This window comes from Colletotrichum lupini, chromosome 5, assembly GCF_023278565.1.
Source record: "Colletotrichum lupini chromosome 5, complete sequence".
Classification (NCBI taxonomy): domain Eukaryota; kingdom Fungi; phylum Ascomycota; class Sordariomycetes; order Glomerellales; family Glomerellaceae; genus Colletotrichum; species Colletotrichum lupini.
In genome coordinates, this window is record NC_064678.1 from 6,499,198 (window position 1) to 6,525,880 (window position 26,683).

A 26,683-nucleotide genomic window follows, 5' to 3' on the forward strand; every position below is an offset into this window, starting at 1 on the left:
AAATTTGCAACCCAGAGCTGAACTTCGCAAATTGAATGCGGCGTGCGGTCCACGGATAGACAGAGGCCCAAAGCGCTCAGCGACCGACCCTTCAGACGTCGATGAACATGATTTCATGGAATAATGACTGTTGAGCCTTGAGGTCCAGGATTTTTCTGCTGAATGGCGTCGCTGATCATCCCCGATGAGACTGTGGAAAGTATGCCCACTGCCCGTAATGGGCAAGGACTCCTCCACACTTCTTCAGGGGCCCCGGCGATGCCCTGTAGAGATCATTCATTGGAAACCTGGGAGGGCATTCACGAGTCCCTCGGTTGGCGACTGGGGGGCAGAAGACTCGAGGAGGGGCGCGGTTTCGCGCATCCACGGCCATTCAGCCCCCTGCTTGACCTTCGCTGTCAAATTGATTAAAAGAATATTAGGCGGTGATTGCGAGTGTCATCGTTGTCGTCTTCACGCTCTCGTCATCCATCCGTTTGTTTGTATCGAGCAGATGCCCCGTGCTTCCCGTGTCTCGTCCGTCCTGTTTCCGTTCCTCTCTGCCAGCTGATCCCCTTGGGTCTTTGGCCTGAGGGTTGCAACCATTGTCAGTGGTGAATCCTTAGGGGCCAGTCCGTAGTCGACTATTTGTGTACGTATAGGTATAGGCACTTCCTCCTTTGCAATATCAAAATCATGGTTCAGGGGTGTGTTTCCGCCGGCCGACAACCCCTGCCTTAGCCCCGGGTGTCGTTGTGCAGCGCGGGAGGGGACCAAGAAAGTGCCAGGCCGAGGGCCGGTCATTGGAGCCAGCACGAGGAGGTACGGATACTTGGAGGAGAGAGACGATTCTGGCGTTCGCGGTCTGTCCGACGTGCTCTTCTGCATTCCCACCGTCTCGTGTGGCTTGCAAGGATTGCGTGCGGTGGACCGCCACCATCCATGCAGAATCTGGACGGCTTCCCACCCTAATCACCTGCAAGTCAGGCAGTCCCCAGCCAAGGAGGGGAGATGTATCGAGGCGAAAAAAGGTGGATGACTTTAGAGTAAAGGGTAAGAGGGTGCGGTATGTAAGGTTCAGGTGGCCATCCAAGAGGCCGTCACGCACGTCAAAGTGCCTTGGTGCTGGGTGTGAAATTTCCAAGTTCCATTTCCCTTTTCCCCCAATATCATAATCGCTGTTCCCTCCCAACACCCACACTTTCCGAGGAAGAGGGAGGGCCCTTGGATCTGTTTTCTCTCGAGTCCTTACTCTTTTCCGCCTCATAGGTCTCATATTCGACACGTGGAGGAGCAGCCCATCCGAAGAATTAGCTTGAAAGCCGAAAGAGCCCGTCTGGCCCGGACCGATCTGGAAATTGTGCCGGTGGAGACGCAAACAGGAGTTTGGCTTATTACCCCCCTTGGTCCTGGGCGCCTTCGTATGACGGCCATCGTCCCATTTCTTTGTGTCGCCGTCGGAGTGGGAGGATCGCTCGGGAGGATTCTACTCAGCTGTGCAACCGAACCCTTACCACGAACGAAAGAAACCAACAAGAAGCTAAGCAGCAAATTGTCATTCGTGGGACAGGAAACATTGAACACCAATACCAAAATCGCATGGAGAATTGTCGACCTGTCTGGCTCACCAAAACCGCATGCATCGATAGCGCGGGTTGTCAACCTGCTTTGACAAGGTAGTTCCCTCCACATCCAAATTCACGAAGCTCTACCATATGAAAATCCGCCCGGCCAAACCTACGAGCCAAAGCAGCCTTTCTACCCAATGCTCTTTGCTGCTCTTGGCAAGAAGAGGCTTTCGCGAGAAGGAAAAGAAGACCTGGGCTGACCAGAAGGACAGAGGTCGCCGCCGCGCCGGTTCGTCGAGATGGGGCGAACCTCTAAATTCACATTCCCCGTCCCCGGGAGGAAACAGAAACCACCGTTTGGCCCGATTGTGTCGGGGCCCATGTCGAAAGCGCAAAAGATTCTGGGAACCGCCGAGATCAATATCGACGCTCCGCGACAATGGGATTCCGCCTCCAACTCCGGCATCAGCGTATGCGTATCTGAAAGCACGGCGACTTATAACCCGAGCGAAAGAAGCCGAGGAGTGATGCGCCATGAAGAGGAGGGCAGTTACGCAGGGAATAATCGCAGTAGGAACAACAACACGAACGCGCAATGGGAACAGGAGTCCGAGATCGTGCCGGCTTTCTTGACGAACCGATTCGCACAGCTGAACACCGAAGGCAGCCAGCGAGAGTTTACGACTGAAACATCAAGCCTCGCCCGACGTGGTTCAAACTCGACCATCACTTCGTGGTACGACAAGACGAAGATGCCGCTTTCGATATCGCAGCAGACATCCTCCTCCGCCATGGCAAAGGGCCTGCCGCAGAAGGCCAACGCAGTGCTCGATATTGAAGGCCATTCATCGACCAATATGCCAGCACCGTTGAACCTGAAAGCCAAGAAGAGGCCGAGTCGACTAGATCTTGGGCCATTGTTGTCTCGGGCTAAGCACAATAGCTTCAAGGGCAAATCCGACCCTCAGCGAACGAGCTCCGTACATGGACACGAGTACACCAACCGATCGCCCTCGCTCGCGTCGGTCACCTCACCCAAGAGCACACCACCGCCGATTCAGCAAAGAATCGAGAGGAAATTAACGAGGAAGAGCACGTACGACAGCCTGAACTCGACCGGAAGCCGGCCGAGAACAGGTTCCAGCAGCCGCAGAGGCGCCAACGACATCAGCACATTGCCCAACCTATATGAGCATTACGAGCAAATGTCCTTTGACTCAGTCCTGGGACATGATGGTCCTTTGGCTGCTGCATCTACTCACTCTCTGAATAGTGTCGCTCACACACCACTTAGATCGCCGTCTACCACAGACCACCAAAGGAGGAACTTCTCGAGGCCTCCTCTGAGACAAGATGGGACGACGTCAACATACCAACCTCAATTCGGACCGTTACCAGAGTCTACTGCCGCATCAACCAGCCACCAACAGACGCTGCCCGATCGCGATTGCGCATCAAGCGTTTCAAGTCGCTACACCAAGACGTCAAAAGCCTCCAAGCGAACAAGTCAGAGTCTGAACGGTTCTGATCTGATGGAGAAGAGTGTTTTGTCGCTGTCCTCAGACTCGGAAGATGATTTCTTCCCCGACTCCGTGTCGAAGTTCACCGGGGGCTCTCGCAGCAGTGATGCGGGAAGTTTGGCTCCTTCATCGCTAAGATCGACACACTCTCGAGATGCCCCGTCATTGGGACAAGGCTCAAGGAAGTCTGTCAAACACGCCAGCTTTGCCCCGAACAATACATATCTCACCATCCCTAGCAAATCGCCGCCCAGCAAGCCACCAAGCGTCAACGCGCGCATGAGTTCGTTACCTTCAACTACATATCGGCCCCCGCCGGCTGCGTCAAACCGGTCATCACAATATTCGACCATGTCGACATCAACCACTGACTCGCTCAATAACTCTCTGAACAGCTCTTTGAACAGCTCTCTGAATAACCGACAAAGTCGTGCGAGTTACGGTGTTCAGGAGGCGCGCGTAATTGCGGTGCTTCCTCCACAAGAATCACACACCATCCCGGATCGTATGATGAGCAACCCACCCCAGCGCATGCTGTCCACAAAGTCTTCCTCTGTCCATTCGGTCGACCAGCCAACGCCGCCCATGAGCCCGACATCAGTAGAGTCCTTTATGAGCTCCGGCGGTGGCGCCGCCGCGGACGCCAACAACACTGCAGATTCTCGCTTCATGGCCGTAACCCGACAGGAAGAGATGCTGCTCGCGGCTCTCCGGATGAAGCGCGCTCGCATGCGCGAATCGATCCTGGCCGAATACGAAGACGAGTCGAGAAGTTCTTCATTCCATCAGCGCAACTCGTCGCAGGGCACCATCACCGAGATGGACTGGCCCGAACCCCCGCAGACCCTGCGTCATCAGACATCAGCAACCTCGAACAGCACCATCAAGGCCGGATCGCGCGCCTCTGACAGTCGTCCGGCATCTTTAGTCAGAGGCCGGAGCCATCAACGCAGCAACTCCCGCCACCTTGACTTTCCCGCGCCCTCGTCGCAGCCGGTATCCGGCGCATCCTCGAGGACGGGCAGCATGCGCAAGATGAGACCGGTCCAAGAGATGACACAGTCGAGCGAGTCGCCCAAGCAGGAGCGGATTCTGCTGTACTTGGACAGGCCGGTGGGCAACGTCAACTCAATGGACTTTGCGGAGCCAAGCCCGGATCTGAGCGACTTCATGGACTTTGACAATGTCAGCGAGGAAGACGAGGAGTTCACGAGCGGCATGTCCATGTTCCGGAACCGGGACCACCACCGCTTCACCATGGGCGCCGTGGGCAACAAGAGCCGGGGACGGATGCTCATGACGGGCGAGAGGGTCCGCCACGAGTCTTCGCCGCTAAGACCGAGGGGCGACGACGACGGCGATTTCGGAAGCCGGAGCGCGAGCACGAAGAGGGCGCCGGCTACCGAGATTGTCGAGAGCGACAGCGACGTCGAGCCGATGTTTGGGATCCCGAGGCCAGATTCGCCCGTGTCGCCTGAGGGGACCCTGGGCCTTCCTCACCAAGGGCTGTCAAAGAAGAAAGCTGTCCGGCTCAGCGCGGTCGGCAACGCGGGGGTTGAAGCCGGCTGGTGGGGTGACGACGGTTGATCTGTTTGCAGTTGATGAAGGAATTTTTTCCAAAACCAGGGAGGCCTTCTTTGTCTCTCTCGTCGTGTGGGAACGATTTCCTGATAAATCTTCTTCATGATACCCCTGCACATGAACAAAACGTCTCTTTTCTTTTTCTCTTTGTCAATAACAAGATCCTCCTGCTGTACAAAAGATTCTCTTAACGGATACAACCAAGACGCGAGGTGTTATTGGGGCCCAAAGGACGGCGGGATGGGATAATTGTGATTCGGAAATCTGGATGAAGCGGGAGGCCAGGGGCATCTTTTGCATGAGCCATTTGCATTTTTTTTATTTACTTGTTCTTTTTGACCCTCGATGTAGGGGTTACCCGGCATTACGCCCAGTCGAAACCTTTTCTATTGAATGTAATACTATTACACGGTACTCTCGGATGGGAGGGAGGAGCGGCGTAATGAGAGCATCAAACAACTAGGGGGAGGCGAAGGCCTTCGAGATTGAGGTCGCTGGCTGAGGAGAATACAGCAGAGTGTTGTGAGAGCCATAGTCCAAGTCGGTGATGGGATAGACCATCGCGCGATGACTGAGCATATAGTCATTCGATAACGAAATCACCTCAACCTTATGAATGTCTGCCTTTTCTCATTCCATAGCCAACGCCATTTGGTACCTTCTTATATACTTGATTGACATGCCCTTGACGAGCGCTCAAGGCCTTTCATTTACTTCATCATGACTTTGCTCATGAGTGTATGTTTTTGATCAGTAGCGGTAATGCTTTGAAAGTATCGAAGTAGTGTCAAATTTGATGGTAACATCACGCAAGAAATAAAGAGATTTGGTCAAGGCGATTCAAATCCAATGTACCTTAGGTATATATAGATAGATAGATATATATATATGTACGCCAGTGACGGTCACAATATGCTCAACCTCGACTAGATACCAAAAAATAGTTCACCCCCAGTGGGGGCTACATCTCTGGTGCTCAGGCTGGGAATCGAACTTGAACTGTAGCCTGTCGTCGAGTAGGCTGTTGGCGTAAGTAATTGTTGAGCTTGAACCACTCCATCACCCAGCCAGTCGGGCCTGATCAATCGACCTAGGAAGTTGCCTGTTGCGCTGGTGACAGGAATGGGCTTGTGTGCATATACGAAGGCATTGTCTCCTGGTGTATTGTGTTGGACCGGATGAATATACCCAGGTTCACGTGATCGTGAGACTCTAACAACAACGCCCGCGCCATTCGTTCCCTTTGGTTCATCACCCTCATTTGCCCATCAATCTCCGGCTCAATCATGCGGCTTGACGCAGTTAAACAGACACACGATAGCAACGTTCAATAAGTATAGATAAAGTAGGATGATCTCAACAAGGGGATGATATGATACGGTCAGAGCGGCATGCCCCGCATCCGACGCGGGGTAGAGATAGCAATTGAACGATCAGATCTGCAAGGGCGTCCGAACCTCATCCTCCTCTCATGTAAACAATATGTGTAGCTCATACGATGTATAAACTCATCAGAAATCATCTGCTCCTTCTTCCCGGGACCATCCTGGCAGCCGGGTTCGGATCGGGTCCAACAGACCAGCAAAAACCGCTTACATCCCGGACCTGTCTCGCCCCACTGCCCGCATCCGCATCGGACCCCCGAGCCAACTTCCCGGATTGCACCCGGGATCCCCTCTGCTCCATTGACGTGTGCGACGAGTCTCTCTCTCCATACCAGCGCGCAAAGTCACTCATAGCCGAGCTCACTGTATGGGAGAAGCTGGATAACCTCGTCAACGAAGCGCCCGGCGTCTCGCGACTCGGGATCCCGCCATATGAGTGGTGGTCCGAGGGCCTCCACGGCGTCGCGTCGTCGCCGGGCACAAAGTTTGCAGAGAGCGGCAACTTCAGCTACGCGACGTCGTTCCCGCAGCCGATTGTCATCGGCTCGGCTTTTGATGATGAGCTGGTGGAGGCCATTGGGGCCGTGGTCAGCAAGGAGGCGAGGGCATTTAGCAATGATGGCAGATCCGGACTTGATCTATACGTGAGTGAAGACTGGAATGAAAGGCATCCCACTCAGGTCAGATGTTAACAGAGCCCGCAGTCGCCCAATATCAACGCCTTCAAAGACCCCCGCTGGGGACGCGGTCAAGAAACACCCGGCGAAGACCCATTTCACCTCCAAAACTACGTCGCGGCAATGCTCACAGGCCTCGAAGGATCCTTCGACCCATCCAACAAGAACCTCATCGCGACATGCAAACACTACGCAGCCAACGACTTTGAGCACTACAACGGCGTCGACCGCGCCGGCTTCAACGCAATCATCACGACCCAGGACCTCTCAGAGTACTACCTCCCACCCTTCAAGACGTGCGCCGTCGAGAAGAACGTGGGCTCCTTCATGTGCAGCTATAACGGCATCAACGGCACACCCTTATGCGCCAACGCATATCTCCTGGAGGATATCCTACGCGGCCACTGGCGATGGAACGGCGAAGGCCAATACGTCTCCACGGACTGCGACTGCGTCGCTCTCATGGTCTCGTACCACCACTACGCGCCAGATCTCGGACACGCTGCCGCGTGGTCGATGAAGGCCGGAACGGACCTGGAGTGCAACGCCTTCCCCGGCTCCGAGGCCCTGCAGCTGGCGTGGAACCAGTCTCTTATCTCCGAGGAGGAGGTTGATCGCTCTCTGACGAGGATGTATACGGCGCTCATCTCCGTCGGCCAGTTTGACTCTGCGCGAGAGCAGCCGTTGCGATCGCTGCTCTGGCGAGACGTCGATACGAAGGAGGCGCGGGAGCTCGCTTACAGGGCAGCCGTCGAGGGCTCGGTGCTCCTTAAGAATGATGGGATCTTGCCTCTGTCCGCAGATTCGAGCAAGAAGTTTGCACTCGTTGGGCCTTGGGCAAAGGCTACGACGCAGATGCAGGGTAATTACTACGGCCCGGCGCCGTACTTGATCTCCCCGTATCAGGCTGCTCGAGACCTCGGGCTAGACTTCACGTATACCCTGGGCTCCAAGATCAACGCCTCGGATGACTTGCTTTCCGACGCACTCAAATCAGCAAAGGAAGCAGACGTGGTCATCGTCGCAGGTGGCGTCGACAACACCCTAGAAGCCGAAACACTCGACCGCAAGACCCTGGCTTGGCCTGAACCTCAGCTCGAGCTTCTCCGTGCTCTCGCAGACATCGGCAAACCCGTCATTGTGCTTCAATTCGGTGGTGGGCAGGTCGATGACACGGAGCTCCTGGCCAGCGACTCCGTCAGCGCGATCCTCTGGGGCGGATACCCAGGTCAGTCCGGGGGCAAGGCCATCTTCGACTTACTCTTCGGACGCGAGGCGCCGTCTGGAAGGTTATCTGTCACGCAGTACCCGGTGATCTACAGCGAAGCGGTCCCGTCGACGGACATGAATCTCCGACCGGTACCGGGTAACTCGGGCCTCGGGCGGACGTATATGTGGTACCTCGGCGAGACGCCCGTACCGTACGGCTTCGGTTTGCACTATACGACCTTTGACGTCAAGCTCAAAGCGCTACAAGAGCCTGTCGTCGCCACAACTAAACAGCTCACTCTTTCGGAAGACAGCGAGGATGCGTCTCGTGTACCATCATGGCAAAAGACCCTGGAGAGGTCGATGCTGACTGTTGCGGTGACTGTCACCAATGCGGGGAAAGTTACCTCTGACTACGTGGCACTGCTATTCCTCACATCGGATGCCGGTCCCGAGCCCAGGCCGCTCAAGACTCTCGCGGGATACACTCGCTTCAGAAGTATTCAACCTGGCCAGGCCGCCGTGAAGGAGGTCGTCATCACCGTGGAGCGTCTGGTACGGGTCGATGTGCTAGGGAATCGGGTGCTGCATCCCGGATCGTATGAGGTGTTTGTGGACCTGGATAAGAAAGCGGTGCATAAGTTCCACGTGGGTGGTCCAGCGGTGGTGGTTGAGAAGTTTCCACAGCCGAAAGCTTAGAAGTGCTAGTTTGTGGAACGTAGCGGCAGTCGAGTCTCGCAATAATGTAAGGGAGACTAGAAGCCCTGAAGTAAAGATAGTCATAGGTCCTTTCGTCGCTGAGATGCATCGGCCAGTAGCAGTTTCCACCGCTTGCGTGTGATGTTATCGTAGTCATAGACTCTCAAGAAGAAAATGATGCCCGCTGTATAGTGACTCGTAGCAGCTGAACAGAACCACACTCCGGCTGTTTGAACAGTCGAAGGCTAGGCAAGAAAATGGATGAAGTGTCTGGTTTTTTTATTCCGAGGGTCTATACACTTTTAATTAGGGGTCAAAAACTAATTGTACCCCGAGGCAAGCCCATCCATGATTCGAGGTCGTCTACTCAAATCAACCTCCGATATCATGAATACCATTGCTACGTCTTTCCAAGAAGGTGTTTCATTAGGCGTGTTCCCTCCACGCCGAGACAGACCCGGGTTCGCGAGGGAAGCTTTGCCCTCGCCTTCCGTCGGGCAATCGCATATGTGTGTTTTGAGTGAGATTTTAACGCGACACGTTGCGCGACTCTCAGTTGCCATCCAAGCGACGACCAATGTAAGAATGGACATCAGGCACGCAAACATTCGACACATTCGTCGCTAGGTTCTGACACTCGGCATCCGTATACAACTCGACTACCCAAAAGTCAGCAAAACCCAGGACCCAATTTGTAACCAAAAAGACCCAACAGAAAGAAACTCACAGCTAAAAACAGGCGTGAGCCCACTCGCCGAAAACTTCTTATACGTAGAATTATCAATCCCAACCGGAATCCGGTGACACGCGCCGACATAGTCGGGCGGGATCGCCATGGCCTGTCCGCGCAGCGTGCCCGTCTCCATCTGCAGCGGGTTTCCCGTGCAATCGGAGGCGGCATCGTAGAACATTTTGATGGTGCCCATGATTGGCGTCGCGGTCGCGGTGGCGGCGAGGGCTGCGAGGGCGGCGGTGAGGGTTGTGAGCTGCATTTCTGGTGACGTGGGTAGGTACGTGGTGAAGGGTTGTTGGTGGACCTAGTTTTGAGTATCGAGAAAAGGATCAGAGGTTGAGATTGACGGAAAGGACATTCCCAAGTATTTAAGTCACTTCATGCGGTGAGGTCACATACCAGGGTTGGCGTCGTTGTTGTGGAACTCTTTCGCTATATTAATATACGATTTCTACGGGGATGGGGGTATACTTGGCGGTCTTGGTCCTCTCCAAGCCTCGAAGCCTCCATTGATCTACAGAGAAGGGCTCGTATTCCCAGTGTTTATTTTCGTTCATGCAAACCGGGAAGATTTACTCCACCAGCCGGCCCTCCCGTTCATCCAGTCAATGGACGAGCAAGGATGGCACTGATCGAATCCGACGATGGTGTACAAGAATAAGGTTTTCGGTAGTGACCGAGACCGACTTTTGAGGCTCTGAAAAAGGGATTCTCTGGAGAAAAGGGTCAAACATTCGAAACCGTCGTGTGAGCTGCCTCAAAATCATGAGAGTAAATGATCAATCGATTCTGTTCTTCAGTAAAGCGGAGCTCTGTCTTGCCGGACTGCTTCATTGCGAACCTCTTGTGCCTCTCTGAGAAGCATCTAGGCCTAACGCTTTAATGTCTATCCTCTAGCTCCCAACAACAAGACAGTCTCCCTCCTTTCTAGCCTCAATCCCACACTCATCGAAGTCCAAATAAACTTAGCATTGCATCTATGCTTATCAATACAAGCGTAGTATAGTTTCAACTGACTAATCCATCATCCCAATTCACAAAGGATTCATCGTCTGCCTGCAGGGCAAGTGAAATAGTCAACGATGATTGGCCAATGGCTCCAGGCACCACCAGGCACCGCCAGGCACCAGCTGCGCCTTGATGACCAGAATGCTTTGTGACTAAGCGGGATGAGGTAAGCCTACTGACCTCTTGGGTACGATGGTCCAAGCGTCTTGACTCTGGATTGCCATACAAGAAGAGGTCCAACGACGCTCAAGAGTTGACGATGGATACCTTATGATAAAGGCTGTCTTGTTATTCCTCTGAAGTGTGTAGCTGAATTGGAGCGTATCCGAGGAGTCTTCGAATTCAGAAAGCAAGATTTCCGTTCCTCGAGTGACACAACAGCAGTCATCCCAAAGCTAGTTCAACTCCACCAAAGCAGCTTTCAACTTACACGAAAACACCAATGCCGCCAACGACCGTCGCACAGAATGCTCGCGCAGCCAACAACCGACGCCAAACGCAGGACAACGACCGCCGAAGATCCGAGAGACCAACACAAATCCTCGACATCAACGTATGGGGAAGCGGCGAGAATTGCGAACTGGGCCTCGGCCCGCGCATCACGCAGGCTCCGAGACCTCATGCGCAGAAATCTCTCCTGCCCTACGACATTGTCCAGATCTCTGCCGGCGGCATGCATTGCGCCGCGTTGACCAGCCACGGCGAGGTACTGACGTGGGGTGTCAACGACGACGGGGCACTGGGCCGTGTGAAAACTCCAGATGCACCTGAGGAGGGCCCCCAGGACCTGCTGGACCCGTTTGAGAGTACACCTGGCCTGGTGCGTTTTGAACATGAAGTCGATGTCGTCCAGGTTGCAACGACGAATAGCGCATGCTTCGCTCTTACTTCCCAAGGAACCGTGTACGGCTGGGGTAGTTTTGCTGTAAGTCTATCGGCTTTCTGTTCCCTTCCCACGAGTCCCCACTAACAATTCCCAGGGAGGAGATGGCAACTTTGGCTTCCTGTACGATAAACCGCCAAAAACCACCGAGCCCCTACCTGTGCATATTCCCGGCCTAAATAGCATCGTGGAGCTAGCGGGTGGCGCGAACCACGTCCTTGCTCTCACTCATGACGGCGACATCTTTGCTTGGGGGTCCGGCGAACAGAACGAACTAGGCAGACGCCTCCTCGCTCGTCGCCGCTTCGAGAGCCTTATTCCCCAACGCGTAGGCTTGCCTAGGCACCAGACGGCCAAAATCTTTGCAGGGTCGTACCATAGCTTCGTCATTGACGTCCACGGAAAAGTCTGGGCCTTTGGGCTGAATAACTTTGGCCAGTGCGGCGTCCCGACACGGGAAGACACTGGCTTTACGACAATTATATCTCCAACAGTCGTCAAGAGTCTTGAGGGATACTCGATCCACCACATCGCCTGCGGTCTTCACCATTCCATTGCTTGCACCAGCGAAAGAGAAGTCTTGGTTTGGGGTCGGTGCGATGACGGCCAAATGGGTATCGATCTAAACGCCGTGCCCCACGACAACATCATCTTCGATTCGAGAGGGGAGCCAAGAGTACTGAATGTCCCGACCGTCGTTCCTGGTATGTTTCTTTCAGCTTTGAGCCTAAGCTCCAAAGCTAATTGCTCCCTTTTAGTATCTGGTGCCGACTTTGTTGCGGCTGGAATCGATAATTGCTTCGCAGTTTCTCGAGGTGGTGACGTGTTTGCTTGGGGGTTCTCAGTCAGTCATAATACCGGACTTGCCACAACTGAAACCGTGAGAGAACCGACAGAGATGCGTCGCAAGGGTCCTCGGACGTTCGTCGATGCGGGCGGCCAGTTTGGTATCTCAGCAGGACCAAGCTTGCGTTGAGCTTTCAAAGTACCCTTTTGTTTGTTTTTGTGCCCCTTCACACAATGAGGAAGTTGAGGTTCGAAGCCCTTAGCTTTTGAACCCATGTGCGCTCCGTCTGCGTGTCTGGGTCCACAGACTCCTCGAGGTTCCAAATCGTCTGCAAAGTGTCCATGGCGGTCATGATGAAGCCCCAAGGGGTCGCAATCATGAGTCTTTTCAGCCGATCAAGAATCCACTTTCGTCTTTCCGGGTCAGACGTCCCGGCACCGGCAATGAACGTCGGCAAACATGTTGCCTTGAAATTGGGGTCTTCGTCGTGAATACAGGAGAGGTGGTAAAACATCTGACTGTCCAGCTCATCGCGGTCGACAGGCACCAGGATCGAAGCGGACGGAAGGGCGTGCAGGATGTACAAGCACGCAGCAAGTCTGTGAGCGGAACCTGCATGAATTCGACTTTCTACCGGGATGTGCTTAAAGTAGGAAATGGTACGCGGCTCATAAGCCCAGTCGTGCGTATCGAAAGACAGGGCCTGCTCTAGCAGTTGCGCTGCGGCCTGAGCTATGGATGCTGCAGACTCGAGGTCATCTGTGGGTTGGTTCGACAGTTGCGATGCTGCCAAGAGAATTTGCAAAACGTCAGGCGGACAGCAGAGGTAGCTGTTGGCAGCAGCTCTGCCAAGCACGGCAGAGGCCTGAGAGGCTTGGTAGTAGGACTTGGCAGTTGGTGTCTCCTGGTTGAAGGCGGAGGCCAAGATATAATAGCTGTGGTGGACGTGTATTAGTTTAGATAATTCATTACCTCACCCAACATCGAATACATGAACTCACATGAAGCAATCTGACATGACATAATCCCGTAAGGCGACATCTGCGGTGGAGGCGGGGCTCAACAAGGTCATGATTCGGCCCGCGCCTTCGAGATGGGGTTTCCAACCGCCGTGCCCGCTCTCGATCAACTCCACGTTGACGAAGAAGAGTACGGAGGCTAGGACCACGTCCCCGCCGACGCCGCCAATATCCTGTAGGGCTGAGGAGAGCAGGCGCAGGGCCTTGTGCTTGGCTACCAGGGCATCGGTTAAGGCTTGCCGGGCGTTCAGATCGGACTCTGGATCTGAGGACAAGGCGCGGGACAAATTAGACATGTGGGCTGCGGAGGCGGCGACGATGATGTGCTGCAGCAAGGGGTGTGCTTTTGTCAAGGGGATCAGGGAACGGAAGGGGTTCCTGTCTGGGAGGTCCCAGGAGACGAGATCCCTACAGACGCGGGTAGTGACTGCGGAAGCGACCGAGTTAGCCGTTCTAGCGTCTTCCCGAGAGATTGGGTGAGGAGGTGTAAATTACAGTAGGAAAGGTAGTGGCGGTAGTGATGCTCCACGCCCTGGAAGAGAGGATCGACGAGGGTCCAGGGTGCCGACTGGGTCTCGGTGCCGGCGGGCCGGACGGCAGAGACGACGAGCGCAGTGGAGTCGTTTTCGGCAGATTCGGCAGAGGCCGGAGGGTCCTGGGGCTGGAGGCCCGAAGCGGAAGAAGCGGGGGAAGAAGAGGCTGAGGGCTTGAGCTCAAAGGTGGAAGTGCGCGAGGTCGGGACCAAGGCGGTGGTGGTATCGGCCGAGAAGGTGATGGAGGTCTTGCCGGCGAGCTTGCCGCGGCTGGCGACGCCCTCTGTCCAACGAAAGAGCTTCCCGTAGCCAAGACATTCCTGTCCGCCGACTGTACACTTGTGACAGTGGGGATAGGAGCGGTCACAGCGGAGGCGGCGGCGGCGACAGTTGTGGCATGGCTTCGTCGGGGCGTTGAGCATCTCGATGCGTGACATTGCAGCTGGTTGCAGGTAGCCGCAGGTACAGCTATCAGGGTGCGCGTCAGCGCGAGTGCGAGAGTGGGCGGCCGGCGATGCAGGCGTGTGCGCGGTATCCAGACTCTAGACTCTGGAGTGAGGTAATCTCGAGTCTCGGCGGGCGGTGGGTAAGGTTCCCGTCGTCTCCCCAAAGGCCCCAAAGGCGCAGGCTCGATCCAGAAACGGAAGTAAGCTGTCTTTGTGGTAACGATAACGTAAAACGGACAGGGTCAGACAAAGCTTGATTTAGTCAGAGGGCGCCGGACGGTTTGTCGAGGCGGCTCGTGAGAGGATGTTGGTGGTGGTTTCTATGGGAAGCGGTGATTGTGACCGGGTAGTGGTTCGGTTGACGCAGATACTGCCTCAATGGAGAAAAGAAGCGTCAAGACATGCATGACAAGTATGTCCAAGATTGGTAATCGGAGGGGTCCTGTTGTACTGGTGAAGGCGGGGATGCCAGATGAACGTCAGAGCCTCAGAGTGCTCGGTTTGCGCCAGCTCGGAGGGGAAGCGAGATCAGATTGGGTGAGGATTAGGAGGGTTGTCAGATAAGGTGACGTTGAGCAACGGTTTCATGCGGAGGATGGAGAGTCCGAGACTCCAATGCTCCAGCCCTGTGTACAGTGGGTAGGTTGTCGATTGGAAATGATATGGCGGTGACGCTGTTGGCCTGTTGCTGCTGCTGCTCGAGGTTGTGGTGACAGGAATCGTGAAGCGTCGATTCGGTGGCCGAAGTCACCGGCACGCAGATACCGTCCGATAAGAACCGATAAGATGGCACACTAGTCTCAATCTGGAAGCCAAGCAACAATTCGTGCATTTCGTGGCCCCACATTTTCTTCTCGAAGACGAACAGCACGGACAGTAAAGATGACGCGTGGTTCGTCAAAAAGCACTGACTTTGCTGAGTCACCACATCTTGACAGTTGCACTAGATTCAATTAGGCCTCGTGCGTTTGAAGAACCCCACAGAAATCGTTCCATGTTGCGACAAAGAACCAACCAGAAGAAAGGATGTGTCAAACGCACTCACTTTCGGAGGGAAGTTCGCATCTTCGCATCTTTACCATGTCCACACGTAGTAGTCCACCACCACTTGCAACACCCCGACACCTCGAATTATTGTGTCATCACATCCAAGGGCGTCATTTCGGTCGTCACCAAGCAGCAGACACGCAGGTCGCATACCAAACAGAGGCAAACTAAGCGATCGAGGACCCTGGGCCAAGACCGACAGGCAGACCCTCTCTCGTGATTCATTTCCCGTCTCAACTGCCAAAGTTTCGTCCCTCGTCGAGCTGACTCAACGCGTAGTAGTCTCCCTGAGCTTAGCAAGCTTAGCAAGCTTAGCAATTCTGGCACCTGTCGCTTAGAACCACTGCGCAACAAAGAACATGCTGCCACAAATCTTCTGTTCCAAAACCCGAAACGGTGGCAGTTCTTTGCCGAGAAGGGCAGCCAAGGCGCACGCCATGCTCCAACGACCCGTCTCCCGCACTTCTGTCACCTTTCGAGCCATGTGAGGCTTCTACGCTTCTCTGCCCGCGGGCTGGAACCCTGAGGAGCCAAGCTGGACATCTGGGACGACGGTGCCCCATCTAGGCCCGTGGGTTTGTTTGTCTTCCCGGCGCTGGTCGTTGATCCTAGGCCAGATGCAAATCCTGACGCTCCATGTCTCCATTTCTCCACACCAGATGGCAAGAGGCCACCCCCGATTAGAAATTCTCTGCGTCAAAGAGCTTTCCTTTGATGGATCGATGACCTGCTCCTGGCTGCTATTTAGATCTTGGAGGGACCCATTACCATGCATCCCGTGCCTATCTGGTTTTTCCTATTGTCAAGCCATGTGTTGATATGACTGAGAAGATCTTTACGATAAACATAATAGACTCTTTGTAACTGTACACTACAAAATACCCTGAAGATACATAGCGCAAAAAGACCAATGACACAGCGCGACAATACCGACCGGGAAGCCGGCTCCGGCGGCCAACCTACGGAATTCGACGTCGAGTTTCTCGGCCGACAACGCCCGGCCGTCTTCAAGTCCCGATGGTCCGAACTGGGCTTCTGCTTTTCCCTTTTGGGATCCATGTTGATGGCTGTGAGTCCGACTTCGCAATACTACAAAATAAAGGACATCTTCACTTTGAGGCGTATGGACTCTAATTCACAACCCAGGAATACTTTGTCAGTGGCTTTCACATCATCCTCCCGCCCCTCGCCGAGGAGCTCGACATCCCCGCCGCCTCCCAAACATGGCCCTCGAGCGTCTTCTCTCTCGTCACCGGCGCCTTTCTCCTCCCGCTCGGCAGGCTGGGTGACATGTACGGCGGCTACCTGACCTTCAACATCGGCCTCGCCTGGTTCTTCGTCTGGTGCCTCGTCGCCGGCTTCAGCAACAACTACATGATGCTCATCGTCTGCCGAGCCCTCCAAGGCCTCGGCTCCGCCGCCTACCTCCCCGCCGGCATCATGCTGCTTGGCAAAATCTACCGCCCGGGGCCCCGCAAGAACCTCGTCTTTGCCCTGTACGGTGCCTTTGCGCCCATCGGCTTCTTCTTTGGCATCCTCATCGGCGGCGTGTCGGGCCAGTTCCTCAACTGGCGTTGGTACTTTTGGCTCGGCAGCATCGTCCTGGGTATCATTGCCGCCGTGTCTTTCATCACGATCCCGCACGACTACGGCGATAAGCGCCAGGAGATTCGCATGGACTGGTGGGGCGCTGCGACCATCGTTCCCGGCTTACTGCTCGTGGTTTATGCCATCACCGATAGCTCACACGCGCCCCAGGGCTGGGCGAGCCCCCAGATTCTCGTGACGCTGATTTTGGGCGTCGCCTTCCTCGTGGCGGCGTGGTACGTCGAGAGCCGCGTATCTGCGAACCCTCTCCTGCCAGGTGACCTCTTTGCTCCCAAATCCATGAAGACGCTCGTGGCCGCCCTCTTCTTCGCCTACGGCACTTTCGGCCTCTTCCTCTTCTACTCAAGCTTCTACATTGAGACGGTGTTGCACAAGTCGCCGCTGCTGACGGCTGTGTGGTACGTGCCCCTCATCGTCGGCGGTATCATGATCGGCACCGTCGGCGGCTTCACGCTACACCTGCTTCCCGGCAGAGTGCTCCTCGCCATCTCGGGCACGGGCAACCTCCTGAGCGTGCTTCTGTTCGCCATCATGCCGGATAACCCAAACTACTGGGCCTACGTCTTCCCCGCCATGATCTGCGGCACAATCGGCATCGACATTACTTACACGGTCAGCAACGTCTTCATCACGACCAACCTGCCCAGCCACCGCCAGGGTCTCGCCGGCGCGCTCATCAACAGCCTCCTGTTCCTGGGCATCAGCTTCTTCCTCGGCATCGGCGACGTCGTGGTCGGCGAGACGACCGGCCTGGGGCTCAAGAAGAGTTACCAGGCGGCCTTTTGGCTGGCCACCGGCGTCGCTGCCGTCGCGCTGGTGCTCTACGCTCTCGTTCGCATCGGTTCCGCAAAGAGCGACCTCACGATGGAAGAGCGCGAGCAGCTCGCCGCGGCGGACGCCGAGGCTCGATCACGGTCGTTGGATAACACGTCGACGATGCACGGGGATGCAAACGACCAAGACGCTTCGGCGACGGCGACCGACACCGATGCGGAAAAATGCAGGCCGTCTGCGCCGGAGGAACAGGCCCCGGGGAGGTGAAAGAGCGATCGACCATAAGAACTTTTACGACCGTCACGTCTTTGATGAATATTCTCCTTCCAACCTTGGTTATTGACCGCCTCGAGAAGCTTGAAAGAAGAAGGCGCACGCATAACGTCGTATGGAACTAGACAAATTAATTGATTCGGAGGTGTGGAGACTGGGAGAGGGCAAAACCAATATGTTTGCCATGCAGGAACAAGATTGGATAATACGCCGCGCCAACCTCCAGGTTCCTGGTGGAGGGGTGAGGATCATCCATCACGAGGACAGAATTCGTCGGGCGCAGAAATTCCACCATGGACCTTGAGGTAAATATTGTGCGAGAACGAACCAGGCGATGCGTGTTACGACTTACGCACTCGAGAGTCACGGAAGGCAGAGAGACTTTCTGCCTCGCACCCCCGAGAAGCCGCGGTTCTGAGGACATCGACAGGCCCAAAAAAAAAGAGGCAAACTCCACACAATGATTCTGGAGTCCGCGGAATCTCTTCAAGGCTCATCATCTCATGGGCGGAGGTTGCATTGAAATGCGCCCAGCCTGATTTCCTCACCAAGAAATTCTACCCAGGCTCGTACCGCCCGCCAAGTTTTCTGTGTGAGCGGCGCGCGGGAGCGGGAGAGAAGCACGTCTTCCTTAGCCGTCGCCACTGTTCCTGAACGCCGAGATTTGAATAATACAGGGGAAAACAGCAGAGCCAAGACAGATCAACGCTCTACAGCCTCTGGAGGCTCTTCCAAGACTCCCATCGAAAAGTCTTGGGAGCCCAGGGTTGGAAACTGCCAACTCTCCGAGATAACCGTCTTGGCAACGCTTCTTGGCATTGTCGATTCACAGTGAGAAGGCTGAGTGAGTGGTGGGAACGACGACATGGCATCTACAGGTATACTATGCGGCGATGCGCAGGAGACTGCCATTGGGGTGTGGGAATTGCATGTATTGGAGACTTGGAAATCCCACCCAAAGGAAGGCAAATGCGCTGATCGGTGTGGGTTTGGCTTACAAAGTTACAAAGAAAGAGGGGGGATGGGAGCATGAGGTTAATTAGGCAAGTTTTGGGTTTCCCATCAATGGTAGCACAGCAATTTTCGAATGTCTACCTCATCGCTGTACCACCTCACATAAAGATCAAGGTCCGAATACAGATACTGTTAAAGATATATTGTCACATTTTGCAGGGCTCAGACCATGAGACCAGGGCGGCGCATGGAAACGCAAATGATTGCTGGATACGTGGATAAAGGAGCCCAGAGGGTGTGTGGAGTTTTCATTGAGTCGCCAATGAGCAACAATCTACGCAAGTTTCACCAACAAGTCTACCACTCTACCACTCTACGTCAATATACAATGTTCTGACTGGTGGCCCTATTCTTGTCCGTAGTAGTGCACATCCATGGTCTGTCTTGCTTTACACTATTCTGGCGACCTTATGCTTATTCGTGGACTCTGAGTCCGAACGATGCAGTAGAGAGAAACCTCCCACCGGCTTGGGGCATTGAGCAACCACACGACCAAATACAACAACTCCAGGTCACCGGTCACTGTTCAGTGCAACCAAAAACTACACCCCGATTCCCCGAAGAACATCGGCCTGTCCATCGTCCGAAGTACGCCGCCGTCTCCAGCGGTCAGGATCGGCCGGTGGGGTTCAACTTGACCTAGGTCCGTGTGCTGTTGCGCCCATCCGAGAGTGAGGGACTGCTATGAAGACCCTCCCGACGTAAGGGGTTCCATCTTCTTTTCGAGATGGACACACGCCTCGACCCCGTCCAGTGTCAGGGGGAGCCCGCAGCAGCAAAATCCATTTCAGGGAACGATCCGGGTACGCGCCGACGACTTCCATTCCGTTCCAAAATTGGCAGCTCCAGCGCCAAAACATGAAAGTCAAAAGAACCGACATTCAAGGTTTCGGGGCGCTAGAAATTTAAGGTCGGCGCCGGGGAAGAAGACGACATCGGTAGAACCGTAGAATAAGCATCGGGAAAACGGAACGGACGGCTTCCAGAGACGAAGAGATTCAGATCACATACGGCAATGGTCAAAATAAGCATCGGAGAACGGAACGAACGGCTATTAGTAGGCTGTTATACTGCCGCAATAGGATGGACCACAAGAGCCCAGCAGGACAACCCCAGATACTGAGAGCGATAGTTGGCATAACTTATTCGTACACGTCCCAAACTAGCATCGCGAAAGCCAAGAAAAAGAGGTGACATTCCTCTGCCGCTTTCCAAAGTCCCAAGACCTCGAGAAAGCCCAGGCCACGCAACTCTTCTCCCTGGGGTTCGTTCTCGAAATCAAAAAGGCTTGGTACTCAATAAAAGTATTGTGCAATATGCGACTTTCCTACACCAATCTCCGCGCCGCCCATGTCCGACAACTCGATGTTGAAACAGGACTGTTGACCATATTAACAAACCGTGGCGAGAGACAATGGAAAATAGGGGTGCGTACACCCCAATGGTGCGGAACACGCCAAGCAAACCGAGGGCCCCAGCTGCAGCCTGCGCGTCCGACAAGGCCAGTGCCCAGACCCGGGAAGAGGAAGCAAGAAAACTTGGTTGCTGGTGTTTCTCTGGCTTTGCTGAACTCAATTGCTATTGACTCATAGCTATCGAAGCAGTTCGAGGCACCTACCAAGAGGAATAGTAAACCCAAATAATGATATTGAGATCCGGGAACCAAGTCCGGGTTGCTGGTCTTCGGCTCCGGCACACATTTCACGACATCAAGCTTTCCCACAGTCCGATGTCTTCTATGGAGGTTAGGCCCGGCAGTTCAGTGCCTGACAGGTCTCCGCGCTTTCTTTTCTCCAGCAAGATCAGTTGACCTAGCAGCACCCAAGAAGGGGGTAAAAGGGGGCGGAGGAGCAAAGGAAAATCTCCTGTAATCCCGTGAAGAGCTCCACCGTGTTCTCCACGATCTGGTTGATTCAGGGAGGCAGAACCCGCATGTCTTCGACTCTCAGACTCTCAGTACGGAGCAGCCTGCTATGACCACTGACGACGAGTCACAAAACTGCTGGCCTGTCTGCTGGCAGTGCTGAGCAAGCGTGGCAGGCAGAAAAAGGAAGCGGGGGAGTGTATCCCAACTGGGCATTCCGTAGGCCTTGCTTGCAGTGCTTGCGTAAATGCGGGCTGCTGCGGACAATAAGCGCCACGCTCCAGGCGGGCAGGGTTGGCTGACAATCTGGCAGTTGAATGACGGGAGTGACAGCCTGCATATCCCACGCATCCTCGCCGCAGACTATGCAGAGAAAGAGAGAGAGGCGTTCTAACTGGTGCGACAACCTGAACCTGAAGCTCTGAGATGGCCCGGGCATAAGGCGCAGGGACGAACTCCATCTGCCAGTGTCATGTGTTGGCTGAAGTGCTCTTGGTGCTCAGATAGTACCGGCGTAAAGCCTTTCGAAGCTGTCAGGGAGTTGGCTAGTTGTTGTGAAGCGCCACCAGCATGACACGACTCTGTGAGCTGCCGTGAGAGCTTCCGCGTAACAACACTCAAGAGTCAAGAGTCGATACTGATGTGAAGAGTCAAGCTCGCCACGACTTGACGCCAGGTGACGGAGAAATACCTTATCTGAGACAGATCCTTGCCCCCACAACTCTACCTGATTTTAAATTTAATATACGCCGGGACCATGAACCCCACTTGAGCCATTCCCGTTCTGTATCCCTGACACCCTCAACCCCGGTGGGTTGACCCCCGAGCCGCCGACCCAACGACAACGACAACGACAACGACCCAGAATTCCTTCTCTCCAGTCTCCATCTTGCCTACGGTCCATCCTCCGGCCTCCGGCCGACGGGTCTGCCCCCGAACGTGGGAACAATATGACGAAAAAGGAAACCAACGTGAACAACCACACGCCCCCTCCCCTGGTACCTTCAAGCCCTTGACAACTAGACGACATGACTTCCTCATTCCAGCTAGCGCCCTCGTCTGACGGTCTTCTTCTGTCCATTCCCGGAATACACCAAATCGATTAAACAACTGGACCCTGCGGTAAGTGGGAGTTGCTGGTTGTTCAACTCCGTCGGTGAATCCATCTGGGAAAAACCTAGGAGGAAAATTTGTAACCGCGTCCGCAAACCTGCAGAATATGAGGGGAGGTCCTGGAATTCTGCTCACCTATTCACGTGTTTTTTTTCTGTTCGTGTGATTTATTCTGCCTCCATCCCCCCTTTCGGACCCAGAACTGCTCATCCCACACTATTGAGCGACTGCCGTAATTGAAGGGACCCATCTACTCCGTACGGAGGCCTCGAGTGCGTTTTCTTCTTCTGCTTTTGTCCGAAAATACTGACTTGGTGCCCTGGACCCGGGTAACTGACGTCGTCCCCGGGGAACCAGTATTGAGGCTCTTTCTTCCGATGGCTGACAACTCCACCCACGGTACTGGGCCTGATCCGATGCCCAGTGGCCCCCGTCACCCTTCTTTTGCCGTGATCTGATCCGTGAGTAGGAAGAGCCGAAAAGTTTTCCGTGGATCACTAGATCATACGGAAGAAAAGGAATCATCATTGAAATCCTTCTAGTCTATCCGTGTTCTCCTCACAATGATACCTACAACCCATCCCATGTTCTCGGACTCCCTCCATCATGGCTCCATATTCACTTGCTCTCCACACCACCCCTGCCACATGTCGTCCGCCCTTCTTCTTTTTTTTTTCATCCCATCAATCATCCCCTGGCTTCATTTCGAAGCCCACATCCCTCTATATACCCTGGCTCGTTTCCAAACGTCAACTCGCTCTTACTGGCTTAGTTCGTGTCTTGGCGGAATATCGACCAAACACCTCCTGGCCTGCGTTTCTCCTAGACAAACGAACCACCATCTCTCAGCTCGTACCACGCCCACCACCACGCACAGCAGTGACACCACATGGTCGACCTCTTTTAGGCTTTCCGTCCCGTCTATTCGTGCGATTTCCAAGTTCGAGATCGCGGGCCCCGGGTACCGCTTCACTGCCACCGTGACATTGGACCGCCCGTGCTTCATGCTGCCAGCAACCGGCATGTACCTTCTTGGGTCTTCTACTCTGCCCACTGCTTCCTTTTCAGGTTGATGTCCAATATACTACAAGCTCTCTCGTGTTTTGTCCCTTTACCGCCCTATGTATCCGTAGTGTATTTCGTACCGCCGACCTTCTCCATCATCCCCTGCGCCTGACGCGATGAGCAGCGTGATCAATGAATGTACTCTATCCCGTGGTCTCTGTATACCAAAGCCCACCCAGACATACACCCCTCCCCCCTCCCCTTCTCTTGATGTTTCTCCACCCACGAGTGCACCCATCACGACTCTCTCTCTCCGCCAAGGACCTCCCAACATGTGGCCCAGCCTGTCCAGGCCCAGGCAAGGCACCACGCAAGTGCCAAGCCCCAAAGCGTCGAGAGCCTCCTCCTACCTTACCTTACTGCTCGGCCTGGGTCCCGCTCGTAGCCTTCAATACCACCATGATCCTCGCCAAGACCAGGGATATGCCAAGATGCGCACGCGTACGCAAGCCATCACCCCCCTTCCGGGAGTCTCCCAGACTGGACCAGAGAAGGAAGAGATGAACAGTACTGCAGTCTGCAGGACAAGGCCTGCTCGAGTTTCTCCAGAAGAGCCCAAAGGAAAGGGTCTTGGCCCTTGGCAACAGAAGCTTAGCCAAGAGATGTCTTGGCTCTGAATACTTAAGAACCATCCTCCTCCGGCCCTCATACTCACTTGCCCTTTCGATCTCCATCCCGCTTCACTTCCAACTTCTTCAGTCCTTCAGCTCTTTCGCGCTCTTTGCATTCGTTCTCTCAGTAACCTCACTGTCAATACCTTCGTTCGACGTAGACCGTCAACCCCATTCTCTATCACAACCACTATCAATCAACCACACAACTAGCACCCCAGCTTATTAACGAAAAGAAGTCAAGATGAAGTTCTCTATTGCCTCCTCCATCGCCGTCCTGGCCGCTCTGGCCAACGCCACCCCGACTCCCACCGTCGTTGGCGGCAACGCCGTCGACCCCCGTGCCGTCGAGAAGCGTGCCACCATCACTGACGCCTGCGACGTCGGCTACGGCGCCGGCACCACTGGTGGCTCCGGCGGTACCACCACCACCGTCTCCACCCTGGCCCAGTTCACCGCGGCCGCCACCTCCTCCGACAAGGCCGTCATCGTCGTCAAGGGCGCCATCACCGGCGCCGCCAAGGTCAAGGTCGGCTCCAACAAGTCCATCATCGGTGCCAAGGGCTCCTCCCTCACCGGCGTCGGTCTGTACATCAACAAGCAGGAGAACGTCATCGTCCGCAACATGAAGATCAGCAAGGTCCTCGCGGATAACGGCGACGCCATCAGCATCCAGGCCTCCTCCAAGGTCTGGGTCGACCACTGCGAGCTCTCCTCCGACCGTGACAACGGCAAGGACTACTACGACGGTCTCCTCGACATCACCCACGCCTCCATGGCCGTGACCGTCTCCAACACCTACCTCCACGACCACTACAAGGGCTCCCTCGTCGGCCACTCCGACTCCAACTCGGCCGAGGACACTGGCAAGCTCTACGTCACCTACGCCAACAACTACTGGAAGAACATTGGCTCCCGTGTCCCCTCCGTCCGCTTCGGAAACGTCCACATCTTCAACAACTACGAGGAGAGCATTGACACCTCCGGTGTCAACACCCGCATGGGCGCCCAGGTCCTCGTCGAGTCCTCCGTCTTCTCCTCCGTCAAGAAGGCCATCACCTTCCTCGACTCCAAGACCACCGGCTACGCTACCGTCTCCGACGTCGACCTCGGTGGCTCCACCAACGACGCCCCTGCCGGCACCTTCACCAAGCCCGACTACTCCTACTCCAAGCTCGGCTCTGCCAAGGTCAAGGCCTCCGTCGTCGCCTCCGCCGGCCAGACCCTTTCCTTCTAAGTTACTAGTTGTCATTAATAGTGGTGTGAGAATTTCTGCAATCAGCGCTGCCGGCCGTGGGATGTTCGTGTCCCCGGTTGGAAAGTACTAGGAAGAAGTACGGAATTCATGTAAATACTTTTCTCTCTCAAGGCATCAGACAAGGCCCTTGGCCACCTGGTTCTGTAGATACAAGTTGCCGGTTTCAACACACTCTTATTTTCCAGATGCAACGTGAACGTGACGGTCATTAAATGTTTCTCTGCTTCGGTGGCGACGAATAATAAAGGGGCAGAATGATCAATCTTACATTGATGGCAATTCTCCAAACACCGGCCGGCATCTTGTGGCTTGATTCAACCATATCACCCAAGGGAACCATGGTAGTCAAAGGACTTGGTGCAGCAGAGCGAGAAATCGATTCTGATAGGTTTCTAGGTAACTCTGTTCCTACGTAGACATACTCGTGGGTCACTCATTGGAAAGACTGGAAGAACTGTCCCCAACACCCCATTACATGGGCTTGCAGCCAGGTGGCAGCTTCGGTTCCTAATTGCCCTTTCTGGTCACGCCGACCTCGTTCCAGGCATCCCTCACGATCTTGCCTGCCTCGTCTCCATACAGCTCCTCTGCGATCTCCGTTGTCACATCGGCAAACTGGATGAACGTGCACTTGGGAGGAACACGGCCCGAGTTCATAGTCTTCCACCAGATGGGACCAGCCTTCTCGTACGAGAAACCACCAAAGCCCTTCGCCGCAAGATAGAAAGCCTTGTTCGGAATACCTGAGTAGATGTGGACACCGCCGTTATCCTCGAAAGTCGGAACGTAGTCCTTGAAATGAGCTGGCTGAGGATCCTTTCCGAATCGCGGGTCGTCATAGGCAGTGCCAGGTTCCTTCATGCTCCTGAGAGCAACACCCTTGACACCGGGCATGATGCAGCCTTCGCCAATGAGCCAATCGGCTCTCTCTATTATGGTTGTCAGTAATGTCACCGCCGTGATGGGCATTTTCCACTGACCGGCATCCTCCTTTTCGACAATCTGCTTCACGATGATGCCGAAAACGTCGGAAACGTGCTCATTGAGAGCTCCGCTCATTCCCTGGTAGTCGAGGGGACTGGTGTGCTCAGTCACAGCGTGGGTGAGTTCGTGACCGATGACGTCGATGGTTCCAGTGAAGTTACTCAGGAACTCTCCGCCGTCTCCGAACACCATCTGCATACGCTCTGGGTCCCAGACTGTCGTTTACTGTCAGCACAGTCCTAGAAGTTCCAGATGAACAGAGGAAAATAGTACTTACATGCGTTCTCGTATTTCTGACCGAAGTGGACCGAGCTGATGACATGCATGTTCTTGTTGTCGATGGAAATCCAGTTGAACTTTTCCTTGTACATCTTCAGTACCTCGCCAACATTGTCAAAAGCGTCATTGACTGCCTTGTCGTCGACAGCCTTTTGGCCCTCTACACGAACCACATCACCAGGCAACTTGCTCTCGTTCTCGGTGTTCTTGGCGTCATAGATAGCCCGGTAGAACTTGTCGTCCTTCTTACCGGCAGTGGCAGCGAGGGTGACCTGGTCCTGTGGACCTCCGACTTCGCCCTGCTGAACCTGCTGGACCTTTTGCTGAACACCTCTTATGTGGTCAAGATCCCTCTTGGCACAGGCTCTGGTGTCATCGTCGACGTCCGTTGAATCGGCAATGTGCTGGAGCAAGATATCAGGGACGATGGAAGGGCGGGAGTGGGAGGAGAGCTGGTGGCGCTGGGCGCGGGGACCACCAAGAATGGCAAGGCGCTCGGCACGACGGGTAGTGAACTGCTCGCGAAGGCTCAAAGCCTGTCTCGCAGCATGACGCGTATGCTCGCTATTGCACTCGGCGTCGGCGATGGCCTTGAGCAGGTGTGGAGGCACGACGTAGCACACGTGATCGGCCATGATGAATGACTAGGTAGTATCAGAGTTGGTGTGGAAAGACAGAATATTCGGTGAATGTCTTGGCGAGAAGACTCTGGTAGAGGCTGTGAAATTGAAGTTGCGAGGATATCAAGAGAAGTGTGAGATGTTGA

The 26,683-nt window shown here is 54.7% G+C and overlaps 13 protein-coding genes across 13 annotated transcripts; 9 read left to right on the plus strand and 4 right to left on the minus strand.

The window, feature by feature from the left end:
- Positions 1–1,402: 1,402 nt before the first annotated feature.
- Positions 1,403–1,651, plus strand: CLUP02_11368 (uncharacterized protein; the record flags this gene model as incomplete). Its single annotated transcript, XM_049290336.1, has 1 exon — positions 1,403–1,651. The coding sequence occupies one exon, from the start codon at positions 1,403–1,405 to the stop codon at positions 1,649–1,651; it is 249 nt and encodes an 82-aa protein (XP_049147481.1).
- A 195-nt stretch (positions 1,652–1,846) lies between these two features.
- On the plus strand, positions 1,847–4,654 carry CLUP02_11369 (uncharacterized protein; the record flags this gene model as incomplete). Its single annotated transcript, XM_049290337.1, has 1 exon — positions 1,847–4,654. One exon carries the CDS (start codon positions 1,847–1,849, stop codon positions 4,652–4,654), a length of 2,808 nt encoding a protein of 935 aa, XP_049147482.1.
- Positions 4,655–6,146: 1,492 nt separating this feature from the next.
- Positions 6,147–8,618, plus strand: CLUP02_11370 (glycosyl hydrolase family 3 N terminal domain-containing protein; the record flags this gene model as incomplete). The annotated part of the gene is made up of 2 exons (XM_049290338.1): positions 6,147–6,677; positions 6,738–8,618. 2 exons carry the CDS (start codon positions 6,147–6,149, stop codon positions 8,616–8,618), a joined length of 2,412 nt encoding a protein of 803 aa, XP_049147483.1.
- A 552-nt stretch (positions 8,619–9,170) lies between these two features.
- On the minus strand, positions 9,171–9,861 carry CLUP02_11371 (uncharacterized protein; the record flags this gene model as incomplete). Its single annotated transcript, XM_049290339.1, has 3 exons — positions 9,171–9,277; positions 9,346–9,655; positions 9,823–9,861. The coding sequence occupies 3 exons, from the start codon at positions 9,859–9,861 to the stop codon at positions 9,171–9,173; spliced, it is 456 nt and encodes a 151-aa protein (XP_049147484.1).
- Positions 9,862–10,801: 940 nt separating this feature from the next.
- Positions 10,802–12,218, plus strand: CLUP02_11372 (uncharacterized protein; the record flags this gene model as incomplete). Its single annotated transcript, XM_049290340.1, has 3 exons — positions 10,802–11,284; positions 11,340–11,946; positions 12,001–12,218. The coding sequence occupies 3 exons, from the start codon at positions 10,802–10,804 to the stop codon at positions 12,216–12,218; spliced, it is 1,308 nt and encodes a 435-aa protein (XP_049147485.1).
- Positions 12,219–12,255: 37 nt separating this feature from the next.
- On the minus strand, positions 12,256–14,874 carry CLUP02_11373 (uncharacterized protein; the record flags this gene model as incomplete). The annotated part of the gene is made up of 4 exons (XM_049290341.1): positions 12,256–12,964; positions 13,031–13,475; positions 13,544–14,049; positions 14,639–14,874. 4 exons carry the CDS (start codon positions 14,872–14,874, stop codon positions 12,256–12,258), a joined length of 1,896 nt encoding a protein of 631 aa, XP_049147486.1.
- A 1,110-nt stretch (positions 14,875–15,984) lies between these two features.
- CLUP02_11374 (major facilitator superfamily transporter) lies at positions 15,985–17,723 on the plus strand (the record flags this gene model as incomplete). The annotated part of the gene is made up of 2 exons (XM_049290342.1): positions 15,985–16,143; positions 16,221–17,723. The coding sequence occupies 2 exons, from the start codon at positions 15,985–15,987 to the stop codon at positions 17,721–17,723; spliced, it is 1,662 nt and encodes a 553-aa protein (XP_049147487.1).
- Positions 17,724–17,904: 181 nt separating this feature from the next.
- Positions 17,905–18,564, plus strand: CLUP02_11375 (uncharacterized protein; the record flags this gene model as incomplete). Its single annotated transcript, XM_049290343.1, has 3 exons — positions 17,905–18,001; positions 18,061–18,321; positions 18,365–18,564. The coding sequence occupies 3 exons, from the start codon at positions 17,905–17,907 to the stop codon at positions 18,562–18,564; spliced, it is 558 nt and encodes a 185-aa protein (XP_049147488.1).
- Positions 18,565–18,594: 30 nt separating this feature from the next.
- CLUP02_11376 (uncharacterized protein) lies at positions 18,595–19,866 on the plus strand (the record flags this gene model as incomplete). The annotated part of the gene is made up of 8 exons (XM_049290344.1): positions 18,595–18,712; positions 18,802–18,857; positions 18,910–19,073; positions 19,176–19,351; positions 19,420–19,444; positions 19,498–19,629; positions 19,730–19,761; positions 19,826–19,866. 8 exons carry the CDS (start codon positions 18,595–18,597, stop codon positions 19,864–19,866), a joined length of 744 nt encoding a protein of 247 aa, XP_049147489.1.
- A 1,480-nt stretch (positions 19,867–21,346) lies between these two features.
- CLUP02_11377 (uncharacterized protein) lies at positions 21,347–21,637 on the minus strand (the record flags this gene model as incomplete). The annotated part of the gene is made up of 1 exon (XM_049290345.1): positions 21,347–21,637. One exon carries the CDS (start codon positions 21,635–21,637, stop codon positions 21,347–21,349), a length of 291 nt encoding a protein of 96 aa, XP_049147490.1.
- A 646-nt stretch (positions 21,638–22,283) lies between these two features.
- Positions 22,284–23,609, plus strand: CLUP02_11378 (uncharacterized protein; the record flags this gene model as incomplete). The annotated part of the gene is made up of 3 exons (XM_049290346.1): positions 22,284–22,756; positions 22,910–23,389; positions 23,525–23,609. The coding sequence occupies 3 exons, from the start codon at positions 22,284–22,286 to the stop codon at positions 23,607–23,609; spliced, it is 1,038 nt and encodes a 345-aa protein (XP_049147491.1).
- Positions 23,610–23,640: 31 nt separating this feature from the next.
- On the plus strand, positions 23,641–24,633 carry CLUP02_11379 (pectate lyase B; the record flags this gene model as incomplete). The annotated part of the gene is made up of 1 exon (XM_049290347.1): positions 23,641–24,633. The coding sequence occupies one exon, from the start codon at positions 23,641–23,643 to the stop codon at positions 24,631–24,633; it is 993 nt and encodes a 330-aa protein (XP_049147492.1).
- Positions 24,634–25,161: 528 nt separating this feature from the next.
- Positions 25,162–26,552, minus strand: CLUP02_11380 (uncharacterized protein; the record flags this gene model as incomplete). Its single annotated transcript, XM_049290348.1, has 2 exons — positions 25,162–25,853; positions 25,916–26,552. 2 exons carry the CDS (start codon positions 26,550–26,552, stop codon positions 25,162–25,164), a joined length of 1,329 nt encoding a protein of 442 aa, XP_049147493.1.
- Between the last annotated feature and the right edge of the window lie 131 nt (positions 26,553–26,683).